The 25,458-nt window shown below is 40.9% G+C and overlaps 1 protein-coding gene across 1 annotated transcript in view; it reads right to left on the bottom strand.

Moving 5' to 3' along the window:
* The window catches only part of CPM (carboxypeptidase M), a 91,894-nt gene that overhangs the window by 4,740 nt on the left and 61,696 nt on the right, over positions 1-25,458 (bottom strand). The window contains exons 3-7 of the mRNA XM_006147293.3: positions 18,965-19,137; positions 16,835-17,019; positions 15,557-15,727; positions 10,645-10,797; positions 948-1,096 (exon numbers count right to left, since the gene is read on the bottom strand). Of these exons, the coding sequence (XP_006147355.1) occupies positions 948-1,096; positions 10,645-10,797; positions 15,557-15,727; positions 16,835-17,019; positions 18,965-19,137 (831 nt within the window). The remainder of the gene's footprint in view (positions 1-947; positions 1,097-10,644; positions 10,798-15,556; positions 15,728-16,834; positions 17,020-18,964; positions 19,138-25,458) is intronic.

The following is a 25,458-nucleotide window of genomic DNA, read 5'->3' on the forward strand; positions in this document are numbered from 1 at the left end:
ATTTGGCCAGCCAGGGGTGTAATGGTGAAGGCAGTTGGATCACACATAGCTGACTATGTAGTTTGAGTCCTGGATGCAAGAGCTTGAAAAACATGGCAGGCACATGTGTGTGCATGCTCAAAATCTCAAGAAGAGAAGGCATTGCAGCATGGCCATCCTTCCTGGAGATGCTCTCTCTCTCCCCCACCCTCCTACCCTGGCAAGCACACTTGCCCTATAGCAAATTAAAAAAATAAATAAAAGAGCCCTTAGGACACCTAGAGCTCTTAAAAAAGGGGGAAAAAGTTTCTTGTTTGTTCCTGCCATTCCTACCACTCAACCTCCACCAATTCAACTGCAGGTTTGATGTCCTTTCTTTCAGCCCTGATGTATCTACTTTTTGATTTCCAGATTTATTATTATTTTTGAAGATTTATTTATTTAATTCCATTTGCTATTACTGTTATTATTATTATTTTTAATTTGACCAGAGAGAGAAAGGGAATGTGAGAAAACAAGCCAGCAGGTCTGAGACTTGAGTGGTGGTCAGGTACGTGTGAGTCCAGAGGTTTAACCACCATGCCACCTGCTAGCCCCTACTTTACTTGCTTTTTAAAGTTTATTTCTTTGGATAGAAAGAGAGAAAGAAATACTGCATTTCCACAGTGTCGCTATGTCAAGATCCCTCCCCAGCCTTCAGCTAGCCCCACATCGTGGGCAAGCGTGTGCCCAGCATACTCAGGGAGGTGTTTGGACTTGAGCTGGGAACCTGGCCCTGCCGATTGCCCTCTAGACATTGTGTTTTAGCAGTGCACTGACATCTGGCCCCTTTGAGATCTATTTTAGATTCTTTATGAGTGAATAAGTATTGTGAGTCTTATAACTTCTTTTTTTTTTAATTTGTTACAGGGTGTGTGTTACAGGCTGGCCCTAGTATTTTAATAAAATAACTAGGATTGCATACTTACATTTATTATATAGGACCCAGGCAAGAGAAGGAGATAATATTCCCCAAATCTGTTGGTTCTGAAGGGACAGATATGTTTTCTGTCTTGGACTTCCACAATTACATTGGGTAATGGATTTCTGTTCTGATCAAAAACTTGACCCTTTACACCTGTAAGACAGAAAATTAAATGTAAACATAACATTGTATGGCATATGGAAAAAAATATAACTAAGAAAAATATGCCCAATATTTACTGGCCATTTTGCATTAATAAAGTGTTAGAGAAGGGAAGGTTTTTGTTTTTGTTTTAGGATTTTGCCAGAGGGCATGTGCACTGGCCAGAGAGAAACAGCTAAAGGGAAAATGAGAAATCATGCCCTGGTGGTGGGGGGGGGGATGGCTGTCACATCACACTCCTACCATTATCCTCTTGGGATTTTAGACATGCATGCACACACACCTGACATAATCTTCAAGGTGCCCAGTATGGGACTCGAACCATGATTGGCCATGTGGGAATCCAGCCCCTTACCCACCATGCTACCTGCTGGCCTTAAAGGGAAAGTTTTTTTTTTTTTTTTTTTTTTTTTTTTTTTTTTTTTTTTTGTGGGTTTTTTTTTCCACCGGCGTGTTTCCTCCCGAGCACGCGTTTGCTCACCAGAAAGACAGAGAGACAGAAAATGAGAAATCACCCCTGGGGGGATGGCCATGCTGCAATCCCTTCTCCATTTTCCTTTCGGGACCTTGGGCACACATACACATACGCCAGGCATAAGTTTAAGCCAGCGGGTCTGGGACTCAGACAGCGGTTGACTACATGGGAGTCCAGTGATATAACCATTATGCCAACTGCTGGTCCCAAGGAAAAGTTTTTTTTTTTTTTTTTTTGAGAGAGATTTTTTTTCGCTATAGGGCGCGTGCGCTCGCCAGACAGAGAGAGAGACACAGAGACAGAAAGCGAGAAATCACCCCCCCCCAGAGGGGATGGTCACGCCGCAATCCCTTCTCCTCCATTCTCCTCTTGGGATCTTGGGCACGCACGCACACGTGCCCGGCGTGAGTTTTAAGCCACCGGGTCCGGGACATGAACCGTGTTTGACTACATGGAAGTCCAGCGACATAGCCATTACGCTAACTGCTGGTTCCCAGGAAAAGTATTTTTTAACAACTACCTCTCTCTGAAACAGGGATGGCACCCCCAACAGGGTCTATAGGCTACGATCTACCCTAGCCTCAGTCAATTCCCCACCATGGGCAAGTATTTTCCCACTGTACTCAGTACAAAGGGAGGTCTCTGGATACAAATCTGGAACCTTTGTGAGGGTTGACTTCACAAAGGGTTGGTTACGTTTCATTGTTACATCATCATCCATTCCTGGAAAATAATTTTTGATGTAAATTAAATTACACTCAAGCTAGCAATCTGATTTATAAGCTAAATTTGCTTGTTAATGACTGTTTCATTTATAGCACATATTATCAAAATGAGAATACGGATGACAATATAAGATCCATTCCTGTCGTTTCTAAGTTGTTTACTTAGTCACAAACTGCACTGCAACATGCCATGGGGGGATCCCATAAAATCCTTAATAATAGCAATGGCCAAGCCAGCCCATGTAGCACAGTGGTTAAGTGCTGTGCCTGGGACATCAGATCCTAAATGGCTGACAAGTGGGCATGGGGACCAAGGTTCAAGTCTCAGCCCCAGTGCCTTGAGAAACATGCTAAGTGTGTGTGCATGCGTGCACACATTCTGACAGGATGGAGAATGGAGGATGAAAGACTGCAATGTAACCATATCCCACTGGAGAGTCATTCTCTTTCTCCCGTGAGCACATGAACCCTCTGGCTGTTAAAAAAGTTAATGTAGATGTATTAATTTGCAACAATATATTTATCTATGTAAGGGACTCAGTTTTGTCTCATGATCAGGCAAACCAAATTGAAAGTAAAATTGTAATCACAAGGTTGCTTGGAAGCATGGAATTGGTCGATGGGGCTTGTTAGTAACAGCAACCAATATTTATTGAACACTTAATATGTTCCAGACTCTATGCTAAGTGCTTGCTATACATTTTCTCACTGAGTCCTTACATCAACTCTGAGGTGGGCAATGTTGTTGTTACGGTTTTACAGATGAGAAGAGTAAGGCTATGATAATTAAAACAGCTTCAAGTGAACACGGACAACTAAGTGGCGTAGTCTCAGAGCAAAGCTGCAATAGCTTCCAAAGGCCACACTGAACCTGTTAACGCTGTACTCCTCCACTTCAAATTTTAGGGGTCATTTACATCGTAAGGCTCTTCTCTTTTAAAATCCCGAGTTCCACATTCCAGTTTGTTCACTCCAGTGACAAATCATACTATCTTAAGGTGAAGTCGCTAAGCCCAGTGATATAAATGAGAAGCAGCTGCAATGATAAGATGACCTTGAACTGTCCCCAGTTATACTCAGTAATGTGCTACAGGGCAGAAAAGTATGAGGCATACATTCAATGGTTTCTTCAAAAAAAAAGGTTAAAATGTAAACGGTTTGGATATTTAGCAACAAAATCTTTCTCTTGAACATTAAATGTCTGTCTTGCCCAAGTGGCCTTTTTCTTTCCTAATGCTTTACTCTTCATTTTTTCTTCACCCAGGGAAGGAATTATTAAATGCTATATTTCTTTCTCATTTACTATATAGGTCAACTATGTAAAAAGAAACAAAACAAACAAACAAACAAAACACACAGGTTTCTCTGTTTTCAAGTAATTTCTCCCCCCCCTTTTTTTAAAAAAAGTTTAATTTACATTTATTCCTACTACTTGGTATGTATCCATTTGATCATTACCCAACCATAAACTTTTAGTAGTAATTTGGCAACCTGATTGTATATTTATTTGTTGGGTTTTAGTGGCATTATTTTTAGAAGGTCCCTCGATGCACATTAGATAAACAGCATATACCAATTATCATAGCTCAGTATGACAGAATCCAGTAGCCATCAATTTGAACCCCAGCTCCTAAGTCATTAAACATAATTAAGCCTCAATTTTTATCACATATATTAATAAAACAAGAATAACATGTACCATGTTTTAGGATGGTTATAAAGATTAAATGCAAGTTAAGATAGAACAGGATGATCAACAAATATATTGGGAACCAGCAGTTAGCGTAATGGCTATGTCGCTGGATTCCCACGTAGTCGACCGCAGTTCGCGTCCCGGACCCAGTGGCTTAAAACTCATGCCGGGCGCGTGTGCGTGCGTGCCCAAGATCCCAAGAGGAGAATGGAGGAGAAGGGATTGTGGCGTGACCATCCCCTCTGGGGAGTGATTTCTCGCTTTCTGTCTCTATGTTTCTGTCTGTCTGTCTGGCAAGCACACGCGCCCTATAGCGAAAACCTCTAAAAATAATAATAATAAAAAAAATATATTAATACTTTTTTCTTCTGCTTATTTGGATAAAAAACACCACCACAAAAACAAACAAACAAACAAAAACTATGAGAGGGAAGGAAAGACTGGCTATTTAAGTTTGGAGTTGAGACCGAGATACTAGATAGGTTTCTGGAATCTCACTTCAAGATTGTTCCACAAGAGCAGGAACGTGTGAAAGAAGACTCTTCATATTTTTCCTTCTTCAAGGCTCTCCACCCATTTCTAGTTATCCCACCACTCAGAAATCCTATGCACCTAAGCAAGAAAGCTTACGGTGGTTCATAGTATGACAGCATTTTTCACTGGCCTCCAAAACCAAGCAAGTCAGTTCAAACCAAACCAAACCAAAGAGTAAAAAACAACAACAATAAAACTTGAAACTGACATCATATCATCCTTTACTATCTAAGTTAACACTATACAGAATTCACAATGTTAGTCATGAGTAGTAAGTGGAAGACACCAAGAAAAAAAAATTACATGGTACCTTAAAAAAAGGTAGCAAATTCCTTGTTGGCGAGAAGTAGTTATACTTTAATAGAACAAACTTGATGCTTTTTGACAGTTGAGTGAACAATGTTTTTGGATGCCTGTAGGTACCTACCAAATACCCATAATCAGTGTATGCCACAGCTGAACAAAAGTTTCAGTGACCCTTTAGTCAGCCTACCCTCAAATATGGGGAAAGGAGAAATGATGTGGATTTGGGGAAATGTCTAAAAGTTTCATATTCCAGTTTGACTCTCCTTTGCCATCCTAAAAAAGTCCACAGACTGATTTCCACATGACCCTCACCCAAACCTAAGGACAGTCCTCCCACTGTAGAAGCCTGGCTTATCTGAATTATCCCTGCAAACATAGACCCGGCTATGGTATTTCTCTTCAAAGGAAAACTTCATTTCACCAGCCATATGAAATCCTTCAGGTATCATACATATTTACGATGTTCTGTCCAGACCCCACCAGACCTTTCACTTCAAGAGAGTAATTGTTTTACCAGAAAATACTGTATGTTGGAGTTGAAACATTCAAAAAGACTGGTAGGCTGGAAGAGATGCAGAGAGCCAGCACTATTATGTCAGGGGAACAGAAATAAATAAATAAATGAAAACTTGAAACAAGCTCAGATGATAAAGGAGAAGACATAAAACCTGCAACTTAAATTCTGTGGCTACACCTGGAGATACAGGGGAGAAATGCAAAACTATCCCTTTGGAAATGTATTTGCTACCTGAAGAAAAAGTCCTTGCTGGGTGGCAGCTCAAAGTCTATATCTGTTGGCCATAGTTCCAAGTCAGAGCTGGGACAAGACAGAGACTGCTTGTTCACACTTCGTCCCCACCTAATGTTCACGGTTGCCCCCATTTGGGTCTGATAATCATATCTGTGTCCCACAGGCTCTGGAACTCAGCACATACCAGATTCTCTTAGGCCCAGGTTGTTTAGGTTTCTGGGTGCTGTGAGCCATCCCCATACCTCTGGGCTCAGACCTGCTTTGAGAAGTCCAGGGGAGAGATGGCAGCAGCAGGTAACACCATATTTGCTCATCTTTGCTTCTCTTTGGAGAAGGGGACAAGTAGGACATTCCAGGTCCCCAGAATTCACTTGCCCTCCTTTGCTACTTTTGCTTTACTGTCTACAGATGCCCTCAGCCCATCCAAACATCTAAGCATAACTACACAGTACCAAAGAGCCCAAATTTAGATTAAGATCTGCAATGAGTTCTTATTGAAAGAATAATCCCATCAAAGTCTTAAAATAAGCTGATGTGATGCTATTACATCAACTTGCGATTGACTAAATTCAGGTTCAGACAAGTGCTTGCTCAAGCTTTCATGTATGGCCAGATGCAAAAAATAGCTTGGTCTTCACTCAGAGTCCTGTCCTCTTGGCAGGCCCTTCCCTGAAGCAGAAGGCCTTTCCTGCCTAGACAAGGCCAGTCAGAGAGTCTAGATGGGTCCCTGAGACTCAGTGGGATCTTAGCAGTGGTGAAACAATCAGTGAATGCAATGCAGCTTGACAAATAGCAAGTCCCTTAGACCAGAGCAATACCAATAAAAGGTGTTTGCTACTATCATGCACAAACAAAACCATGCTTTGGCTCTTTATTGGGTACCAGTGGAGAGAGAACCCTTCCTATTAAGTAAATATAATCATTCCATATAACTGTTTTAAAAGATAGTTTTGGGACCAGCAGATGGTGTGATGGCTATGTTGCTGGGACTCCCATGTAGTTGACCACAGTTCAAGTCCTGGACCCAGTGGCTTAAACTCACACTGGGTGTGTGTGCGTGCATGCCCAAGGTCCCGAGAGAAGAATGGAGGAGAAGGGATTGTGGCATGGCCATCGCCCCCTGAGGGGGTGATTTCTTGCTTTCTGTCTGTCTCTCTCTCTATCTTTTTGGTGAGTGCATGCGCCCTATAACAAAAACCTCTCCAAAAAAAGATAGTTTCATTATTAAACTAAACTAGGAAAATAACAAAACTATTAATAGCAGCTAAATGTTACCATAAACTAAATGGACTTGACATTTATAGAACATTTCACCCAACAGCTACAAAGTACACAATTTTCTCAACTACACACAGACATAAGAGGACACAAAACCAGCCTTTACAAATTTAAAAATGCAGGAATTGGGACAAACAGATGGCGTAATGGTTACATCACTGGACTCCCACATGACTGACTGCAGTTCGAATCCCAGACCTGGAGGCTTGACACTCATGCTGGGTGCATGCGTGTGCATGCCCAAAATACTAAGAGGATTTCTTTAATATGACCCCTAAAGCACAGGTAACAACTCCAGAGACAGACAAGTGGTATTACATCAAGCTAAAAACCTTCTGCGTAACAAAGGAAACAATAGAGACAACTCATAGAATGAGAGAAAATATTTGCAAACTCTGCTTTAGATAAGGGATTGATAAACAATATATATAGAGAGAATTCAAGCAGCTCACCTGCAGAAAAAACTAACAATCCAATTTAAAAATGGGCAATTGATCTGAAGAGACAACTCTCAAAGGAAGACATACAAATCACCAAAAAGTATATGAGGAAATGTTTGAAATCTCTTATCATAAGGGAAATGCAAATCAAAACCACAATGAGATATCACCCAACCACATGACCCACTCCTGGGTATTTATCCAAAGGACAAGTTGGAGAGACATTTGCACATTCATGTTTATTGCAGCATTATTCGCAATAGCTAAGATATGGAATTGACCTAAGTGTCCAAAAATTGAGGACTGGGTTTTTAAAAATTTGGATCATATACACTGGAATTCTACTCAGGCATAAAAAACCAGTGAGATTCTGTCATTTGATACAAAGTGGATGAATCTGGAAGATTCAATGCTAAGTGAAATAAACCAGACTATGAAAGACAAAAACTATGTACCTGCTCAGTATATACCAAATAACCTGCACATGATGGCAGAAATGGAAAGATCTGAAGACACAGAATTAAAGACAACAACTAGATATCAGTGACTGCATAAGGTGTTGGGGGTGGGTGTCAGGGGCTCAGGAATAAAGGGTTTAACAGACACAAGAATGTATGTCAATAAGCCAAGTAGGTTATGAAACAGAATATCACAACAGGATAAATAAAAGGATGTTTTTATTTTATTATGGCATAAGGTGATGTTCTTTGTTGAAAATGATTGATATGGTCACACACTGCATAAATGCTTTGAAAACTTTGCATCCTACAAAGATGCACAATTTAATGTAAATAAAAATTAGAAAAGAAGGCTCTGTCTTAAACCACAAGGGGGCAGGGTTGCTGTGCTAGTGCATATATTTTTAAGTGAGTTCATACGTGATTCCATGAACAGGCAGATGGATAAGTATGCTTTATAAAACCTGGAGTAAATGGATTTGCAAGCCCTCCAAATTAATAATAGCAACCACAGTTATGTTGTGATTTGTATTACCACTTATCTATATGCAAAGTCCTTCCACTGGCACTGTGTCAGTGTGATACTTCAGAGCTCTTCTTTATTTAGTGCTTGGTGAATACTCTTCATAGCTAGATTGAAACTGAAAATAATGGATTGTCGGAAAAGTCATGGCATGATTTTCTATGCAAAACTCGTCATGATTTTTCTGACAACTCAGCAGCACTGCAGCTACATGGTGCATATTTCACGTTCAGTAGCACTCTCATGTTGATTTTGATGGAGGATGAGTTTTAGAAAAGAATAGCACGGTGGCTCAGCATGATGATGCAGTTGGTAGCAAACTGAACCGCAGTGCTAGAAGACACCTGGCTGACTGTGCGTTCAAAGTTGGTGTGAAAACCCAGAGGGTGCCCAAGATCCTGACAGCTTGAGGGCTAGAGAAAGGGGATTTCAATATAATGGGACACTGTCAAGGGTCCTTCATTCTCCCTTCTCGTGTATTTGCACATTTTCTGTGATGAATAAAATAAATGTAAAAAAAAAAAATAGCTGAAGTAACACACTAAAGCAGCAGTCCCAGCATTCCTAGTACCAGAGAACCACCTTGTGGAACATAATCCCTTCACAGACCAGGGGTGCGGGTTGGGAGAGTTAGTCCAGGATGACCCAAGCATATCACATCCACTGGGTACTCCATTTCCACCAGTACCACACTGTAGTATCCAATGAAACAATTGCACAACAATAGGGTTCACACTTTCATGACAATCCAGTACTGCCACTGATCTGATAGGAGGTGGAGCCCAGGAGGCAATGTGAGTGATGGGGAGCGACTGCAAACACAAACCAACCCTGGCTCTCTCACCCACAGCCCACTCCTGCTGTGTGGAATGGTAGAATGGCAGCAGTTCATGGCCTGGCCCTCTACAGGCCATGGACTGGCACCAGTCCACAGGTCGGGGATTAGGAACCTCTGCACTAAAGGGTCAACATAGGTAGAAATGTTATAGAAAGGTTAAGTGAACATAAGCCTCGTGAGAAAACTGTAGAATGAACACCGGAGTATTAGAAGAGAGGACCACAAATAGTGATAGCAATGAGGAAGAAAAAAGACCCAGTAGTAAGTTTATTTAGATGCTAGTAAAAAAAGAAAGGATATTGTATAACATCCTCAATCATAGGGAATCAACCATGACTCAACCAGGAAGACGCAGCCCTGTGAGTTCACCAATAATCTTTGGTACTTTTGTTCTGGTTCGGGGGTGCAGGTTAGGGATGCAGGCATAAAAGGGGGTAAAGGCATCCATTTCAGGGATGTGTGGCAAAGGAAAGTGGCTAATTTCCTTTGCACTTAGCTCCATGCTTCTGTGCTATCCTCCCTCATCCTTTACCATCGCCTTAGCAGGTGGGAAGTTCTGGAATAACGCATGCAAAACATTCCAGCAATTATGCAATAGACCCATGAAATTGACCACGCTCCACTTTGACTTGATGTAGTAACATAACCTTTATGCCCATTACTGATGGGTATTTCTTCCCCTACGCCATTCTGAATGGAAAAAGATCACTTTCACCTTGACAGCACAGAAGAGCAATTCCAAACTCTGCCCAAAGAGACACCGACAGTTAAACTGACGTGATTTCATCATCATCTCAAGTGGTGTGTTTCTCTACTGCAATAGTTTTCTAAGCATAATCCCTGGCTCTTGGCCCTGTGGCATCCACACCACCTGGGAAGACGTTAGCAATTCAAGACCACTAACTAACTCAGACACTTGCCATGGGGCCTGGCAATCTGAACAAACCTTCCTGGTGGATCTGCTGCATGTGTCTGAGAGCCACCACTCCTTTCCCACGTTCATTTAGTCTTCTGTGATGAAGGCCAGCCGGCCTACAGAAAACAGCCTGGGAAGACTTCCAGCCCCAGGTCATTTGGCACGGTTGAGGAGTGGGAAGGGTCGAAGCTAATAGTGCTAGGTCACCACCCCAATCCTGGAAAAAATGCAAAATGGTGTGTTCAGCATTCTCTGTGTCTGTTTTATGGCCACTGAGAAGCAAACTTGGCTTTTTTCCTAAATGGGAACTGATGTAACAGGGTAACATCCTGTTTTCCTGATGGCTTGCTGATTTCCAGGTCATTCACCATATACAATGAGGGGTACTCTGACTTGCTATGCCTCCGTATTTAAGCAGCATGTGTCGTGCTTTGTCTTATATGAACCAATGGGCCCTGCACTTCTCACCCTCTGCAGATCTCAGGCAGAGAACATCCTTCACCATTAGTACATAGAGGCTGACTTGTTCTCAACCCAAAGGTCTTATCAGATGCTACATTTTGTGTTAATAATAATAATAATAATAATAAAATCTCACATACCTAGGTGCACCTGTTTCATATATTCAATTAGTGAGGCTTTGTTATCATTCCAAAAGAATGGAAGCTTCTCTTCACGAGGATATTTACAGCATGACAGCTCCAATGTAATTTCAAAACACTGGGCCCAGACATAGTTGTAATCTTGCATTCCACCTAAACACAAGCACATTTAATTTTGTTAAGGTCTACAACTGGAGTGGAGCCAAGTATCACGTACCTTGGGGACAAGTGAGTCAGACAGTTGTAAGGGAAAGTACATGTAAACAGGAAAAGGTGAAATTGACATATTAGCATGTAAAATCAAGGCTTGACATTTTATTACCCAGCCATGACCAGGCAACCCTAAATATTCACAGATGGGTTCCTGGATCCATGCTGACCGAAGTTCAACTGTGAATCATTAAGTGAGGGGCATGGAGGGAAGGGTTCTTTAAGCTTTTTTTTTTTTTTAAGATCCTACATTACAAAAGAAATTCTTCAGATAGCATTTCCTCCTTAACTTACATTTAAAAAAAAATTGCCAGAGCATGTGTGTGCTTGCTAGAGAGAGAGAGGAGAGGGAGAGAGCACCACTCAGTGGGTTGTGGTCATCCTGCAATTTCCCTCTCCATTTCTCTATCCTTTAGGGATTTTAGGTATGCATGTACATGTGTGTTAGCACCCTTAAGCATCAGGCTGTGGGACAGTCTTTAAATTACACTTTAAATGGATATGTTAGAATTAGATTTCTTTAAAAATATTTCTAGGAACAATTTAGAAGTACATTGATTATGTAAAGCTAAGTACCCTAATTTGGGGGAGTAACAAAGCCCGGCATTTATTGGGTATTCACCATTGCTAGGTACTGTTCAAAGTCCTTGTTGTAATCCACACAGCAATCCGTGCTCCTATTTTACAGATGAGGAAACGTCACCACAGATGTTAAATAAGATGTTGGGATTCTAGCCAGTGAATGGCAGAATTGGAGCCTAGGCCATCTTGCTCAATGCCCGTGCTCTTACCCACCACACCAGTGTTCCTGGAGACAAGCAAGAAGTGTTTCTGCTGACTCTCAGGATGTAAAAAACCCAGATCCCTGTTGCTTCTGGGGTTGCCATGGCTCATGCTTGTTTTCTAGTTCTTACTTCCAGATATTTTTTTTAAGATCCTGCATTACAAAAGAAATTCTTCAAATTGTTTTTTTTTTTGAGAGGTTTTTTGATATAGGGCACGTGTGCTTGCCAGAAAGACAGAGAGACACAGAGAGATAGTGAGAAATCACCCCCCCAGGGGGGATGGCCATGCCGCAATCCCTTCTCCTCCTTTCTCCTCTCAGGATCTTGGGCACGCACGCACATGTGTCTGGCGTGAGTTTAAACCACCAGGTCTGGGATTTGAACTGCAGTCGACTACATGGGAGTCCAGCGACATAGCCATTACGCTGACTGCTGGTTCCTCACATTGTATTTCTTTCCTAACTTACATTAAAAACAAACAAACAAACAAACAAACAGAAAAACCAACCTGCCAGAGCATGTGTACATTTGCCAAAGGGTTATAATCACTTCATATTTTCTAAAATACAAAACCTGTTATATTTAATGTCTCTGAATTGCAATGTATCTTAAATGCCATGGCTGAAAAACATCATGTGTTGGGCCAGCCCATGGCAGGGTGGTTAAGGCAGCTGGATCACACATGGCTGTCTCCACAATTTGAATCCCAGACCTGGTGGCTGAAGAAACATGCTGGGCGCATACGTGTGCATGTCCAAAATCCCAAAAGGAGGAGAAACGAAGCAGAAGGGGTTGCAGTGTGACCACCTCCCATGGGGGGTGCTTGCTTTCTCTCTCTGTCTGTCTCCCTTTGGTGAATACATGTGCCCTTTCACAAAATTAAACAAACAAACAAATATCATGTATTGTAGCCAGTAGGTAGCATGGTGGTTAAGGGGATGGACTCCCACATGACCAACTTCAGTTTGAGTCCCAGACCTCATGACTTGCTTTCTCACTTTCCCAGTCTCTCTCTGTATGTCTCTCTCTCTGGTAAGCTCATATGCCCTATAGCAAATTTAAAATAAATAAAATAATCTAAAAATCATGTGTTTAACTGAAAACATTTTTCCCCTTTCTTGGCGATATGTGGTGCTTTACACGGAATGGCATCTCGGATTTGAAGAAATACAGTAACTTTCAAGAAAGTAGCTTCTGACAGGTTTTAAGTTGTTACACTTGATATTTTCCCAAGAAGATATGTATTTTTAAATTTCTTAGGACCAGCAGTTAGCATAATGGCTATATCGCTGGACTCCCATGTAGTCAACTGCGGTTCGAGTCCCGGACTTGGTAGCTTAAACTCACGCCAGGCGCGTGTGTGTGCATGCCCAAGATCCCAAGAGGAGAATGGAGGAGAAGGGATTGTAGCACAGCCAGCCTCCCTGGGGGGGTGATTTCTTGCTTTATGTCTCTCTCTCTCTCTCTCTGTCTTTCTGGTGAGCACACGTGCCCTGTAGCAAAAACTTCTCCAAAAAAAAAAAATCCTTCAGGATATTTGGAAAGTACTATAAGTTCAAAAAAAAATTTAATGCTGGGAACCAGCAGTTAGCGTAATGGCTATGTTGCTGGACTCCTACATAGTCAATTGCGGTTCGTGTCCCGGACCTGGTGGCTTAAAACTCACGCCGGGTGCGTGTGCGTGCGTGCCCAAGATCCCGAGAGGAGAATGGAGGAGAAGGGATTGTGGTGTGACCATCCCCCCTGGGGGGTGATTTCTCGCTTTCTGTCTCTCTGTCTCTGTCTGTCTGGCGAGCGCACACGCCCTATAGCGAAAACCTCTCCAAAAAAAAAATTTAATACTAAAAATAGGTTAAATTATATCATAATATGATTAAAATATTAAGTAATTATCAATGCAGGCTCAGATTCCAGTTAAAAGAATTTTTCTGTCCATTCTATTTCCTTCACTTATCTTAAGGTCTTCCATTTCTCTCTGAACTCATTTTTGCTGGAAAAGAGAGAAAAGTAAACAAAAAGTCCTTGGCTGACTGGATATGTGTCAGGTAGAAAATATTCAAAAGGGAAAATAGGTGTACATTATGGATCATGAGCAAGGTCTCCAGGACTGAGAATGCCCAGCGTGGAGAGTGTATGTAGTTATGGATAGGGGCCAGTGAAGCCTGACCAACCAAACACCTACAGGACACGTGCACTTGCCAGAGAGAGAGAGAAAGTGAGAAATCACCCCTCGGGGGCGATGGCCACACTGCAATCCCTTCTCCATTCTCCTGGGATTTGGGGCACACGTGCACACGCGGCTGGCATGATTTTCAAGCTTCCAGGTCTGGGATTCGAATCACAATTAGCCATATGAGAGTCCACCATGTTAACCACTATGCCACCTGCTGGCCCAGCAAGAACATTTGCTGTAGGCTCCTCAAGAGCAGCTGGCTCTGCCTTTTTAATTTTGAGAAGGATACACAGCTGACCTCTGAGGAGGATACACAGCACAGGTAGGAACAATTCCCTCCAGCAAGTGTTCCTAGTTAATTTCCTAGACATCTGGATTGGTCTTGAACGTTACAGTGAACACAAAGGACCACTCTGGCCCTGGGCAGGAGCTCTAAAGAGTGAAGAACAGACTATGCTGGAGCCCTAAGGTGGGGAGGGGACTGGATCTTGGACGGCAGAGAGAAGGTGGGGGTATTGTGGGAAGGGTGTGGTGCCTAGCTGGACCTACTGCCTATCAGCCCTGGTCTATGCTTGTTCACGTCACCTGGAGCACTGGCAGAGAACTGCCCAGACACAAAAGTACCAGCTTTTGTATAAGATTACAGGGAAGGCACCTTTGGAAGTGGCCTGCATGCAGAAATGTAGACTACAGCTTGCTTTTGATTGGATGGTCCATAGGGAATGCTTCCCACTAAGGCAGGGAATCCCAGGCCCAGCCCACTGCCTTCCTGCTTGCTCCTCCAACCCTGGATCCTCCTATTACTGTTCAGTTCCCAAAAGAGAATGAGTTCTCTGACACCCCTGGCCAGCTGATTTTATTCCTTCTGATAAGAATGTACTTTCACAGGGACCAGCAGATGGCGTCGTGGTTAAGGTGTTGGGCACTCCCACATGGCCAACCACAGTTTGGGTCCCAGATCTGGTGGCTTGCTTTCTCACTTTCTCTCTCTCTCTCTGATCAAATGAAAATAGATTAATGAATAAATAAATAAAATTAAATAAATAATAATTAAAAAAAAAAGAATATCCTTTCTTGCAGGCTCCCTACATGGCAGTCTTACCCCCTTCTTTATCTGGCCCAACTGTTCCAAGGGTGGAAAACTGCCCCCTTCCTGTTGTACCCTGCCTAATGAGCTCTTTTATGTAGCCTGCAAACTTGCTTAAAATCATGATACTTCATGGACAATTACAGCTTCTTTTACAAACTATAAGAACTGGCAATACTCCTCCTCCTACAGGACAGTAATTAGCTGGATCCAAGTAGCAGCCTTCTGTGTTAGACTGGATATAAACATTGAATTCCTCCAGGGTCTTCTCTACTTCCTATTGTATTTTGGCTTTATACCCGGTGGTACACTCTTTTCCAAGTCTCTATTTTTACTCTAATTACACTGCTACTGCAATTATTTATTTGCATGTCTATCACCCCTATTAAACTTGAAGATAAGGTCTAGAGAGGGTCTGTGTCTTACTCATCCTCCTGGCTCAGGAGAAGGTGAAGTGTCTGAATGAATAAAGGAGAGCCTTTATTCTCTCAAACTGTACATCGCTTCTAGTGGTCTTCTGGTATTAACCACTGGGAGCACGACAGAAGGGGACTGCACTGTGTCTGAAGATATTTCGACAATTGCTGGGTCAACATAAACCATTTGGGATCTCTGGGTGAAGGCAGTAAGGACATGGAAGAAATGAAGGAAACTTACCTTGGAGTGGATACCAAGAGTACCCATTTGTAACGCCATTGGGGAAGTTCATCTTATTTTTACACTGATCCCCTTTCTTCATGTTGGGATTTCTGGAAGCGTAAGTATGTGCGAGATACTGAAAAACATCATCATCAGGAGTCAGGCTTCGGGAGTGCAACGTCCCAGTTGCTGTATGAGAAAGACAAACCAAAACCTTTCAACGGACTTTTGACTAAGAGGAACACACACAACCATGTTAGCAAATACATAGTCACACTGCACTCAAAGGCTTTAATTTCTCTGCAGAGAAATCCTCCACCTTCTTTCACAAACACTCCCTTTACTCTTTTTTTCTACTTTTCAATAAACACATACAGTGTAATAGCTCACAAAATAAGTCATATACATATCCAAACGCCTTCTAAGTCAGTTTACCAATTAAATAGCCTCTTAATTACTCTTGCTAATTTCTGAAGGCCAGAAAACATTTCATAGGTACTGCAGGTGTTAAATTAAGCCTGTATGGTATTCTAACTCTTTTGTACATACCTCATCCTATAGAGTTTTTTTTTTTTTTTTTGAATTATTTTATTTAACTTTATTTTTTTAAAATTTGACCAAAGAGGGACAGAGAGAGAGAGAGAAAAAGAGAGAGAAAGCAAGCCACCAGGTCTGGGACTTGAACTGTGGTCAGTTATGTGGGAGTCCAGCACCCTTAACAACAGTGCCAACTTCCCCCCCCCCCAGAGTTTTAAGAGGAGTCTGTAATTATTATTCATAGGATTAGCAAAGAAAGTTCTAGTTTTACTTTCTTTAGCCATTCTGCCTTTTGTGAGATAAACCACATCCCATTTTACTGTATCATGGATGAAAGTCAAGTTGTCGACTATCAGTTGAGCCACCCTGCCCATCTACTGCTTTAAGAATTATAGGAAGCAGGGCCAGCAGCTGGTGTAGTGGTTAAGACTCCGACATGGCCAACTGTGGTTTGAGTCCCACACCTGGTGGCTTACTTACTCACTTCCCCTCTCTCTCTGTCTTTCTCTGGTGAGCACATGTATCCTATAGCAATAAATAAATAAATAAATAAATAAATAAATAAATAAATAAAATTAAATAAATAATTCTTAAAAAATAAGAAAGAATTACAGGAAAGATGGGACAGGGCTGGAAAAACGAGGCTCTTCTCATTCCTGCAGAGAAGGTAAGTGAGGGAAGAAGAGTTTATTCTCACTCAGAGGCAGAGGTTATAGCTCCTCCTGACTTAGAAAGCCAGAGCGGGCTACATTTGCTTACCTGGAACGCCATTATCAAATGGGTAACTGGCCACAAGAGCACCGCCATGGAGGTTTGCAGAGAGGACAAATGACTCGGTTTTCAGCCACTTCATGACTGCCATAGTTTCAGGCTGTCTTGTTGCATTATTAAATTCAAAAGCATCAGGGAAATTTCTATTCAGGTCATACTCATTATAATTCTCCCTTTAAAAGAAAGAATTTTTTAGTTTTTTTTTGGGTGTGTGTGTGAGGGAATGGATTCTCGCAGTGCATAGACTTTGTTTTGGGCTCAAGGTGATTTTTCCAAATACGAACATAAGTGTGATGGGGGTTGCCTTGGTGGCCTCCACACCTCACACTTTCCCCTCTCGTGCGACTTGCTCTCGCCAATGGGACATTAACTTTTGTGACACAAGCAGAGGGTTGATAAGTGTTTGCATTTTGAGACTTTTGCTTGTAGAACATTCTCCTTTAGAACCCTTAGACTTGATAGTAGCCACATGGAGAGTCCACACGGAGAAAGGAGCAACCCAGGTGACGGCAGAACTGAGATGCCAGGCTAGCTATCTTGGACAGATTTAAACTGAGACCCCAGATTCCTGACTTACAGAATTGATAATAAATTAAAAAGGTTGATATTTTAAGTCACTAAATTCGGGCTGAATGGTAGCACAGCAGTAGAACCATGCTCTGGAAGGCTGACCAACATGGGAGAGCTCCAGTTGTATCCTGTCTTAGCCATGTTACCTCTTGTGAGAGGATCTATATCCAATTTCACTCTATGCCTGATGAATGCCAAGTTCAAAAAGAGTTAGAGAGAGAGAAAGCACCCTCAATGGGGCATGGTCATGCCACAGTCCCTTCTCCTCCACTTCTCCGTTGGGATTTGGGGCATGCACACATATGAACCAGGTATTTCTCAAGCTGCTAGGTCTAAGACTTGAACCGTGCAGAGTTGGCCCACAATAAATACATTTTCTAAGAAAGATAAAAATATATTCAATTTTGGGGTAGTTTGTTAAATAGTAATTGATAACAGCAATAAGTGTAATCTAATGAGTGGGGTGGGCATGTTTAAATATGCTAGAAAAACTTAAAATGGAAGGGAATCAAATGGTGAGGTTTTATTTATATTTTAATAAAGCAAACACATTTACAAATTGCACAAATATAAATGTATATTAGACATTTGAGAAATTCCAAACTTCTCATGGCAGTTTGAAAGAAAATTAGTTGTTTACATGTGAGCTACGACGAGACCTACTGCTTTTTTTTTTTTTTTTTTTCAGTTAGTTTTTGGACTACAAGCTTAATAAGTTAACCAGCAGTAGTTATCAAGGACCGGGGACTATTCTAGACATTTGGGATTTATAGTGGATGAGATTCTTGCTCGCAGTTTAATAGGGAGAGAGACATTAGACAAGGAATCAGACATTAACAGTTGTGCTGCGAAGAGGCAGTGCCGGTGATCTGAGAGGATACGACGGACCTAAAATGACAGGGTGGGGAAGGAGTTTTGGAGGATATATTATTTAATCAGTGGGCGTGAGTGAGAGTAGGAAATGGCATGTGTGAAATGTCTGAGTAAGAAAACCTTGGGGGGTGGTCAGAGAGGCTGAAGTGGGGTGAGTGGGGGTGAGTAGCACGTGAAGGTCAAGGAGTAGAGGGGCCTAGAGGTGAAGCAGCCTTGCTCAGGATTTTAACATCTTATCCTACAAGCAATGGGAAGCCCTCAGAGCTTTAGCACATCAACAACACAATACAGACTCTCAGGTATTCAACTATTAGATAACTCTTCTTGGGCCAGCTGGTGGCATAGTAGTTAAGGTGGCGGAATCCCACATAGTCAACTGAATAGTTCAAGTCCCAGAAATGGCAGCTGGAGAAATACACTGAGTGTGAGCGTATGAATGCCCAGAATACTGAGGGGAATGGAAGGGAAGGGACTGAGGTATGGCCATCACCTCCAAGGAGATGCTTTCTTGCTTTCTATTTCTCTTTCTCACTCTCTTTCTCCCTCCAAACAAGCTCATGCACTCTACAGCAAATTAAGAGAGAGAGAAACTCCTCTTGTCAGTGCCAATGGGTGCCCGATGGAAGTCTTTGTGTTGCTTTGTTTTTAAGTAGAGACAAATGACCTCATCATTACCTTCCATTACTGTAAAAGCAGTCAGGCTTTTTGACAGCTTCAAATCCATCCGGGTTCATCGATGGCATGATGTGTATCCGGGTGTTATTGATCAGATTTGTGATTTCAGGGTCTTTCCCATCACCAGTTACAAGATACTCAATCAGATGGAGCATCAACTCTCGCCCAACAGTCTGTACGTGTTAAAGAGAAGAGGACGTATTATCAGGTCAGAGGCAGTGAAAAGAACAATCCCTAAAGCACAGATTGCCAACACAGACGTCTAAACGTGATATTGCACACCAAAACTTGTGTGTAAACCTGCTGTCGCTCAAGCGGACTGACATTCTGGCAAGAGGCAATCCATCATGGCGTGTGCTGAAAACCAAGCACTAGCAAAAATGACAGAACACACTTGTAAATTTGCTCTTTTAAAAGTGAATTAGAGAGTAGCAGGTGGTGTGGTAGTTAAGGAGGTGGAGTCTCACAGGGCCAACCATGGTTTAGGTTCTGGACCCAGTGGCTTGAAAATCATGCTGGGCATGTGTGTGTGTGTGTGTGTACCAGAAATCCTGAGAGGAGAATGGAGGAGAAGGGATTGCAGCGTGGCTACACCCCGGAGTGTGCTTTCTTCCTTTCCCTCTCTCTGTGTCTCCCTGTCTCTCTCTAGCAAGCACACATACCCTATGGCAAAAACCTAAAAGTAAATAAATAAATAATGAATTAAAAAGTGAATTAGAGTGGAGTAAAGATTTTTCTTATTCTAATGTTTTTCATTTGCTTGTTTTCCAAAATACTTCCTGGAATGGTAGAGAGAGCGAGGTGGAGTGATGAAGGCATGGGAACTGTGTATCTCAGGAGAATGCCCATGGGTATGAAAGCCATCGGGTAAGTCTTAGTAGATAACAAATTCAGAACCACTACATTAGACGCTGTAGATTTTAATAAAGAAAAATTCAGTTTGTCACATTTTAAATAGATTTCTCATTTCTATATTCCCGTTTCTAAATTTCTCTATTTTCAAATTCCCCTATCGTGTATTTGTGCCATTTCTGCCATATTTGTGTATTTTGATTCCCACTTGCTCATGTTTCTGAAACTTTAGTCATTTGCACATCATCCTTACAATTTCTTGCCATATCTGCATATTATCCACACACTTTTTTGTTGTTGTTATTAATGCTAGAGAGTACACACATGAGAGAGAGAGAACAAATCCCTTAGAAAAGATTGGTCATGCCACAATCCTTTTCCCTCTCATTCTCCTTCCCTTCCAGATCCTGGGTGCACAGCTATTTGGCGTGAGGCCAACAGGACCAAGACGCAAACCCTGGTTGGCCATGTGGGTTCTGGCTTTGACTGTATAGCATCTAACTGCTATGCTATGGGGCCAACCCCATATACTTTTTTCACTTTATATTTTCTTTAAGTGGGCTCCCACTTTACATCATTATCACTTTGCTAGATATCTATTTCTAATATATATTATGTAAGAACATAGCTATTAAAACTTAAAACACTGTCACATCTAAAATCATCTTATGTACCATCAAGGACTAGGAAATTGAAAACTTATGAGGAGATCTAACTTAAACACTAAGAAAGAGATTTATGTTCTTTCTTTCTCTTTAAAAAGCAAAGATACATGTTTATTTAATGTGCACAGGGAGAAATGGCATGAGTATGATTATCCTATTTTTCTTTTTTTTTTTCAATAGGGCATGTGTACTTGCTGGGGGAGAGACAGAGAGAGGGCAAAAACACTCCCCAGTGAGGCTCAGTTATACTGCAATCCCTTCACCTCCATTTCTCCACCCTGTCAGAATTTTGGGTATGCAAGTACACATGCCCAGCCTGTGTTTCAAGTGACTGGATTCAGGATCTGAAATTCCATGTGGGATCTAGCCAGTGGGATCTGGCTCCCTTAATCACCAGGCTATGGGGATGGTCTCTTCCCCACCTTTTTCTATTTGAAAAAGTGTAATTCAAGTTTGTTTAGAGTATATCAAGTTCTACCTATAATTCTAGGTTTGAGGAATCTGCTTCTGAAGATCAGATATTGTTGAGGGGCTAGCAGATGATAAAATAAGGACAGAGCTACAGAGATACTGATGTAAATACTGTGCAGAATAAGATTTAATAGAGCCTCAAAAAATTTTTTGATTATAATTACACGGTAGGAATTAATTATTGTGAAAAGAATGAACGATCCTTGAATGATACTTCCTTACTTTATCCTTTTCAGGGAGACCATATTTTATAAATGTTTTTATCCCAGTGAACATAGAATGGTTGAAATTATGATTAAGAAAATTTGGGGGGCCAGCAGGTGGCATGGTGATTAAGGCCTTGGATTCTTACATGGCCGACCGTGAGTCCCAGACCTGCTGGCCTGCATTCTCTTTCTCCCTTTCTCTCTCCCTCTCTCTCTGTCTCTCTCTGGTCAAATTGAAGAATGACAATAAATAAATTAAATGGCATTGCCATCTTAAAATATTTAAAAAGAAAATGGCATTGCTGTCTTAAAAAAAAAGAAAATTTTGGATAGATGTGTAAATTGTACACTTAGACATAACATTTAGAATGGAAATATATTTAGTTCTGACTTCAATTTTTCTCATTCATTTTTATTTCCTCTTGTATTACCTTGATTTTTTTTTTTAAATTACCAGAGAGTGTGTGAGCTCACTGGAGAGGGAGAAAAAGAGAGAGAGAGAGAATATGAATGTCCTAATGAGGTGTGGTCATGTCATTCTTTCATCTCTCCATCCTGTGAGGATTTTGGGCACACATATATACCTGTCATGTTTTCAAGTTGCCACAGCTAGGTTCAAACTGTGGTCAGGTCCGAAGTGTGGGATCCAGCTCCCTATGCATGGCACTTAACTCATTTAACTGCTGTGTTGAGACCAGCCTATTGATGAAAACTGTCACTAGAAAGAGTCCTTATAAACAAATAATCAAAAATGTCATGCATGTCCCACACTGGATTGCCATTTCTAAGATATACAATACACTTTGGAAGTTCAAGCATCTTTGGAAGCAACCTCAATGAAATAATTTCGAGTTAGTTTTATTTAATATGGTGAGAGATAGAGGCCTAGTTTTATTCTACTGTATATAGTCATCCCATTTTCCCCACATCATTTATTGAAGAGACTATCTTTTCACCAGTGAATTATCTTGGGTGCTTGGTCAAAATCAACTGGCAGGGCCAGCAGGTAGCATGGAGTTTTGGCACTGGATTTCCACATGGCCACCCATGGACCCAGTGACCTGCTTTTTCACTCCCCCCTCCCCTCTGTCTCTGTCTCTCTCTGGTGAGCAAATGTGCTCTATAGCAAATTCAAACACATAATGAAAATGAAATCATTAAAAAGTAAAAATCAGGGAACCAGCAGTTAGCGTAATGGCTATGTCGCTGGACTCCCACGTAGTTGACCGCGGTTCGTGTCCCGGACCCGGTGGCTTAAAACTCACGCCGGGCGTGTGTGCATGTGTGCCCAAGATCCCGAGAGGAGAATGGAGGAGAAGGGATTGCAGCGTGACCATCCTCCCTGGGGGGTGATTTCTCGCTTTCTGTCTCTCTGTCTCTCTCTGTCTGTCTGGCGAGCGCACGTGCCCTACAGTGAAAATCTCTCAGAAAAAAAAAAAAAAAACTAAAAAGTAAAAATCAGGAATTCACTTGTCCCAATAAATCAACGAGGAAGTCATTTTTTCCTTTAATCAATATTTATTACATGCAAGGAACTTGAAGGAGAGACTCAGCATGACATGATATCTTTCCTCAAGGAGTCTTTAAAGTACTAAAAAGTAAAAATCAGTGAGCTATGCATGAATCCATTTCTGGGTTCTCTATTCTGGTCCATTGGTCTGTGTGTCTGTTTTTGTGCCAGTACCATGCAGTTTTGTTTAGTATGGCTTTGTAATATAATTTGAAGTCAGGTAGAGTGATGTCCCCAAATTTATTCTTTTTGCACAGAATCGTTTTAGCTATTTGGGATTCCAAAAAAATGTTATGATTCCTTTTTCTATTTCTGTGAAGAATGCCATTGATATTTTGATAGGGACTACATTGAGATTGCCAATCACTTTGGATAATATTGTATTTTTAAATGACCATGATTTTAAAGATTTTTAATAATCTTTTCCCTTAACTTTAGAAGGGTCTTCTAATAATTAATTTCTTCTTTTGAGAAAATATCAAGTTCCCCAATTATTTTAGTTTCACTACAGTTTCAATCTTCTAGCAATACACTCAAATAAAAATAAACTTCATACTTTTTTTTTAAAGGTAACATATATAGGACCAGCTTCATAAAGTCTCTTCACAATCTTAATGATGTATAGCAATTTAATGTATGAGTAATTTAAAAAATGATTTAAAAAAGAGTATATAGTGATCATGGTTTAACCATCTGGTCTACTTGGACTGAAAAGTACTGGGTACGATCTGAGGAGGATTAAAGGAAGGGAATCACAGGGTGACCAAACCATCCTGGTGGGGAGAGTACTTTCTCTCTCCTGTGCTCTACCATGAATAAAGATAAACAAAACCTTAAAGATAGCAGATACAACAAACATTTTACTTTCTATTCTTTAATTCCTCTCATTCTCACTACAGAAATATGCAAATCTGTAATAATGTCTTTATATTAATGATGACTATTTCTTTGATGATATTGGGAATGATTTCTACTTCCTTTGGAATATTAATGATGACTATTTCTTGGTGATGATATTGGGAATGATTTCTACTTCCTTTTTTTGGTATCACTTTTTTAATGAAAGAAAAAATCATTTTGACAAAAACAAAATCATGATTCTTTTAGGGAAACAAGCGTGTAATCAAAGTATTTTCTGATGTTTCAATATTCTAGAACAAATTGTAAGTTCTTAACTTCAAGAGTAAATAAAAATCTTGGTAATATGATAAAGAATGAAGAGTCAGAGAATTTAAAAAACGATGAGGTAAACCAATACAATTTCAGAAGGATTTAGACAAAATTCTCTTTTTTGGTGTGGGACCATATTTTGCTGCCTCTGTAAGAGCAGATTTATGCCAAATATTATTCAAATTAATTCTTCTCAATCTTAATATAAGTGTCTCAAACACTTATTCATGTTTTATGTATAAACCTTTCTTCGTTTAAAAGTAAGTCTTTGAATACGAAACCCTGGAGAGTTCAAATTTTTTAAAAGAATGTGGTCAAAACAGCTTCCATTAGCTTAACCAGCCTTTCATTTAACAATCTCACTTCCTTTTTGTTCAAATTTTTAAAAAGAATGTGGTCAAAACAGTTTCCATTCGCTTAACCAGCCTTTCATTTAACAATCTTACTTCCTTTTTGTGAGAATGTAGACTTAATGAACAAATCCCTAATTAAGAGACTGAAAAGGCTTCATGGACACACCAGCTTCTAGAGCTTCTCACTGATGATTCTTCTGCTAGTTAAAATGGCAGCAACCCAGAAAGTCGAAAATAAATTTTCTTGTAAGTTTGAGTTCAAGTTAGAATCCACCAGACTGATAAAAATGAGTGCTCTCAGCCCTTCAAAGAGTATTTATAAACAATGGGGAAATTTTTTTGAATGAACAATACACAATGCGGAGTAGCGGGGGTGTGTGGGGGGCAGAGAGAGAAGCTGAGATAGAGAAGGGTACATAAACTTCAGCTGTCTTAATGAAGGAATGTTTTTTGAAATGCTACACTGCAATGCCTCTTTAGATAGAAAAATAGGTCTTGTCAGTTTGGGGGCTCCACATGCTATATTACTTATTTCATTTATTGGACTGACTGCCTAGCTAATCGTTCAAATGCCAGCCTAAATATTACATTTCCTAGCATACTTCCACTGGCCTCCCAAGTCCGAGTTCAATAACCTGCCTGTGCAGTCCGTTACGCTCCTCTGCAATCTGCTGCCACGTCCACACGTTATAATCCCTTGCCAGAGCCTGACTGACCACCTGTCTTCTCAGTCGCCATCTAAGCCTGGAGGGCAGGGATCTTAACCACTGTCCTCTGTACCCGGGCATACCTTCGCTCAGCTTCTGGTTTATCATGTTTTCAATAAATAACTGTTAATAAGTTGCTAATGACAAATCCAAGACTATTCTGATTAGGAACTTTCTGAAAACGTGAAGACATAAGGTGCTTAGCGAAAGGAGATGTACAAATATGATCGAAACATTTTATTTGAAGGATTTTCAGTACTGAACAAAATTTCCAGAAGTGAGGGCTCCTAACAGTCACTTGGGCTACCTAATCACTGTTGCCCAGGAAAGAGATGGAAAAAAAGATCACTATGTGAGGATAGTTAATATATACTTAAAGTGAGTGAGACACTTCATTTGAAATAATGATTAGTTCTGTCTAAATCCATAATGAAAGAATTTAACAACCTAAAGCCACTCTCTGGAACTCAGGACATTTGCTATCATTTGGGACAGTGTTGGAAAAAACCTTGGGAGTGGCATTTGGAAGGGCAAGTCTTCATTTTTTTGTTTTGTGTTAA

This window comes from Tupaia chinensis, unplaced genomic scaffold (genome assembly GCF_000334495.1).
Source record: "Tupaia chinensis unplaced genomic scaffold, TupChi_1.0 Scaffold000208_1, whole genome shotgun sequence".
In the NCBI taxonomy this organism is placed as follows: Eukaryota; Metazoa; Chordata; class Mammalia; order Scandentia; family Tupaiidae; genus Tupaia; species Tupaia belangeri.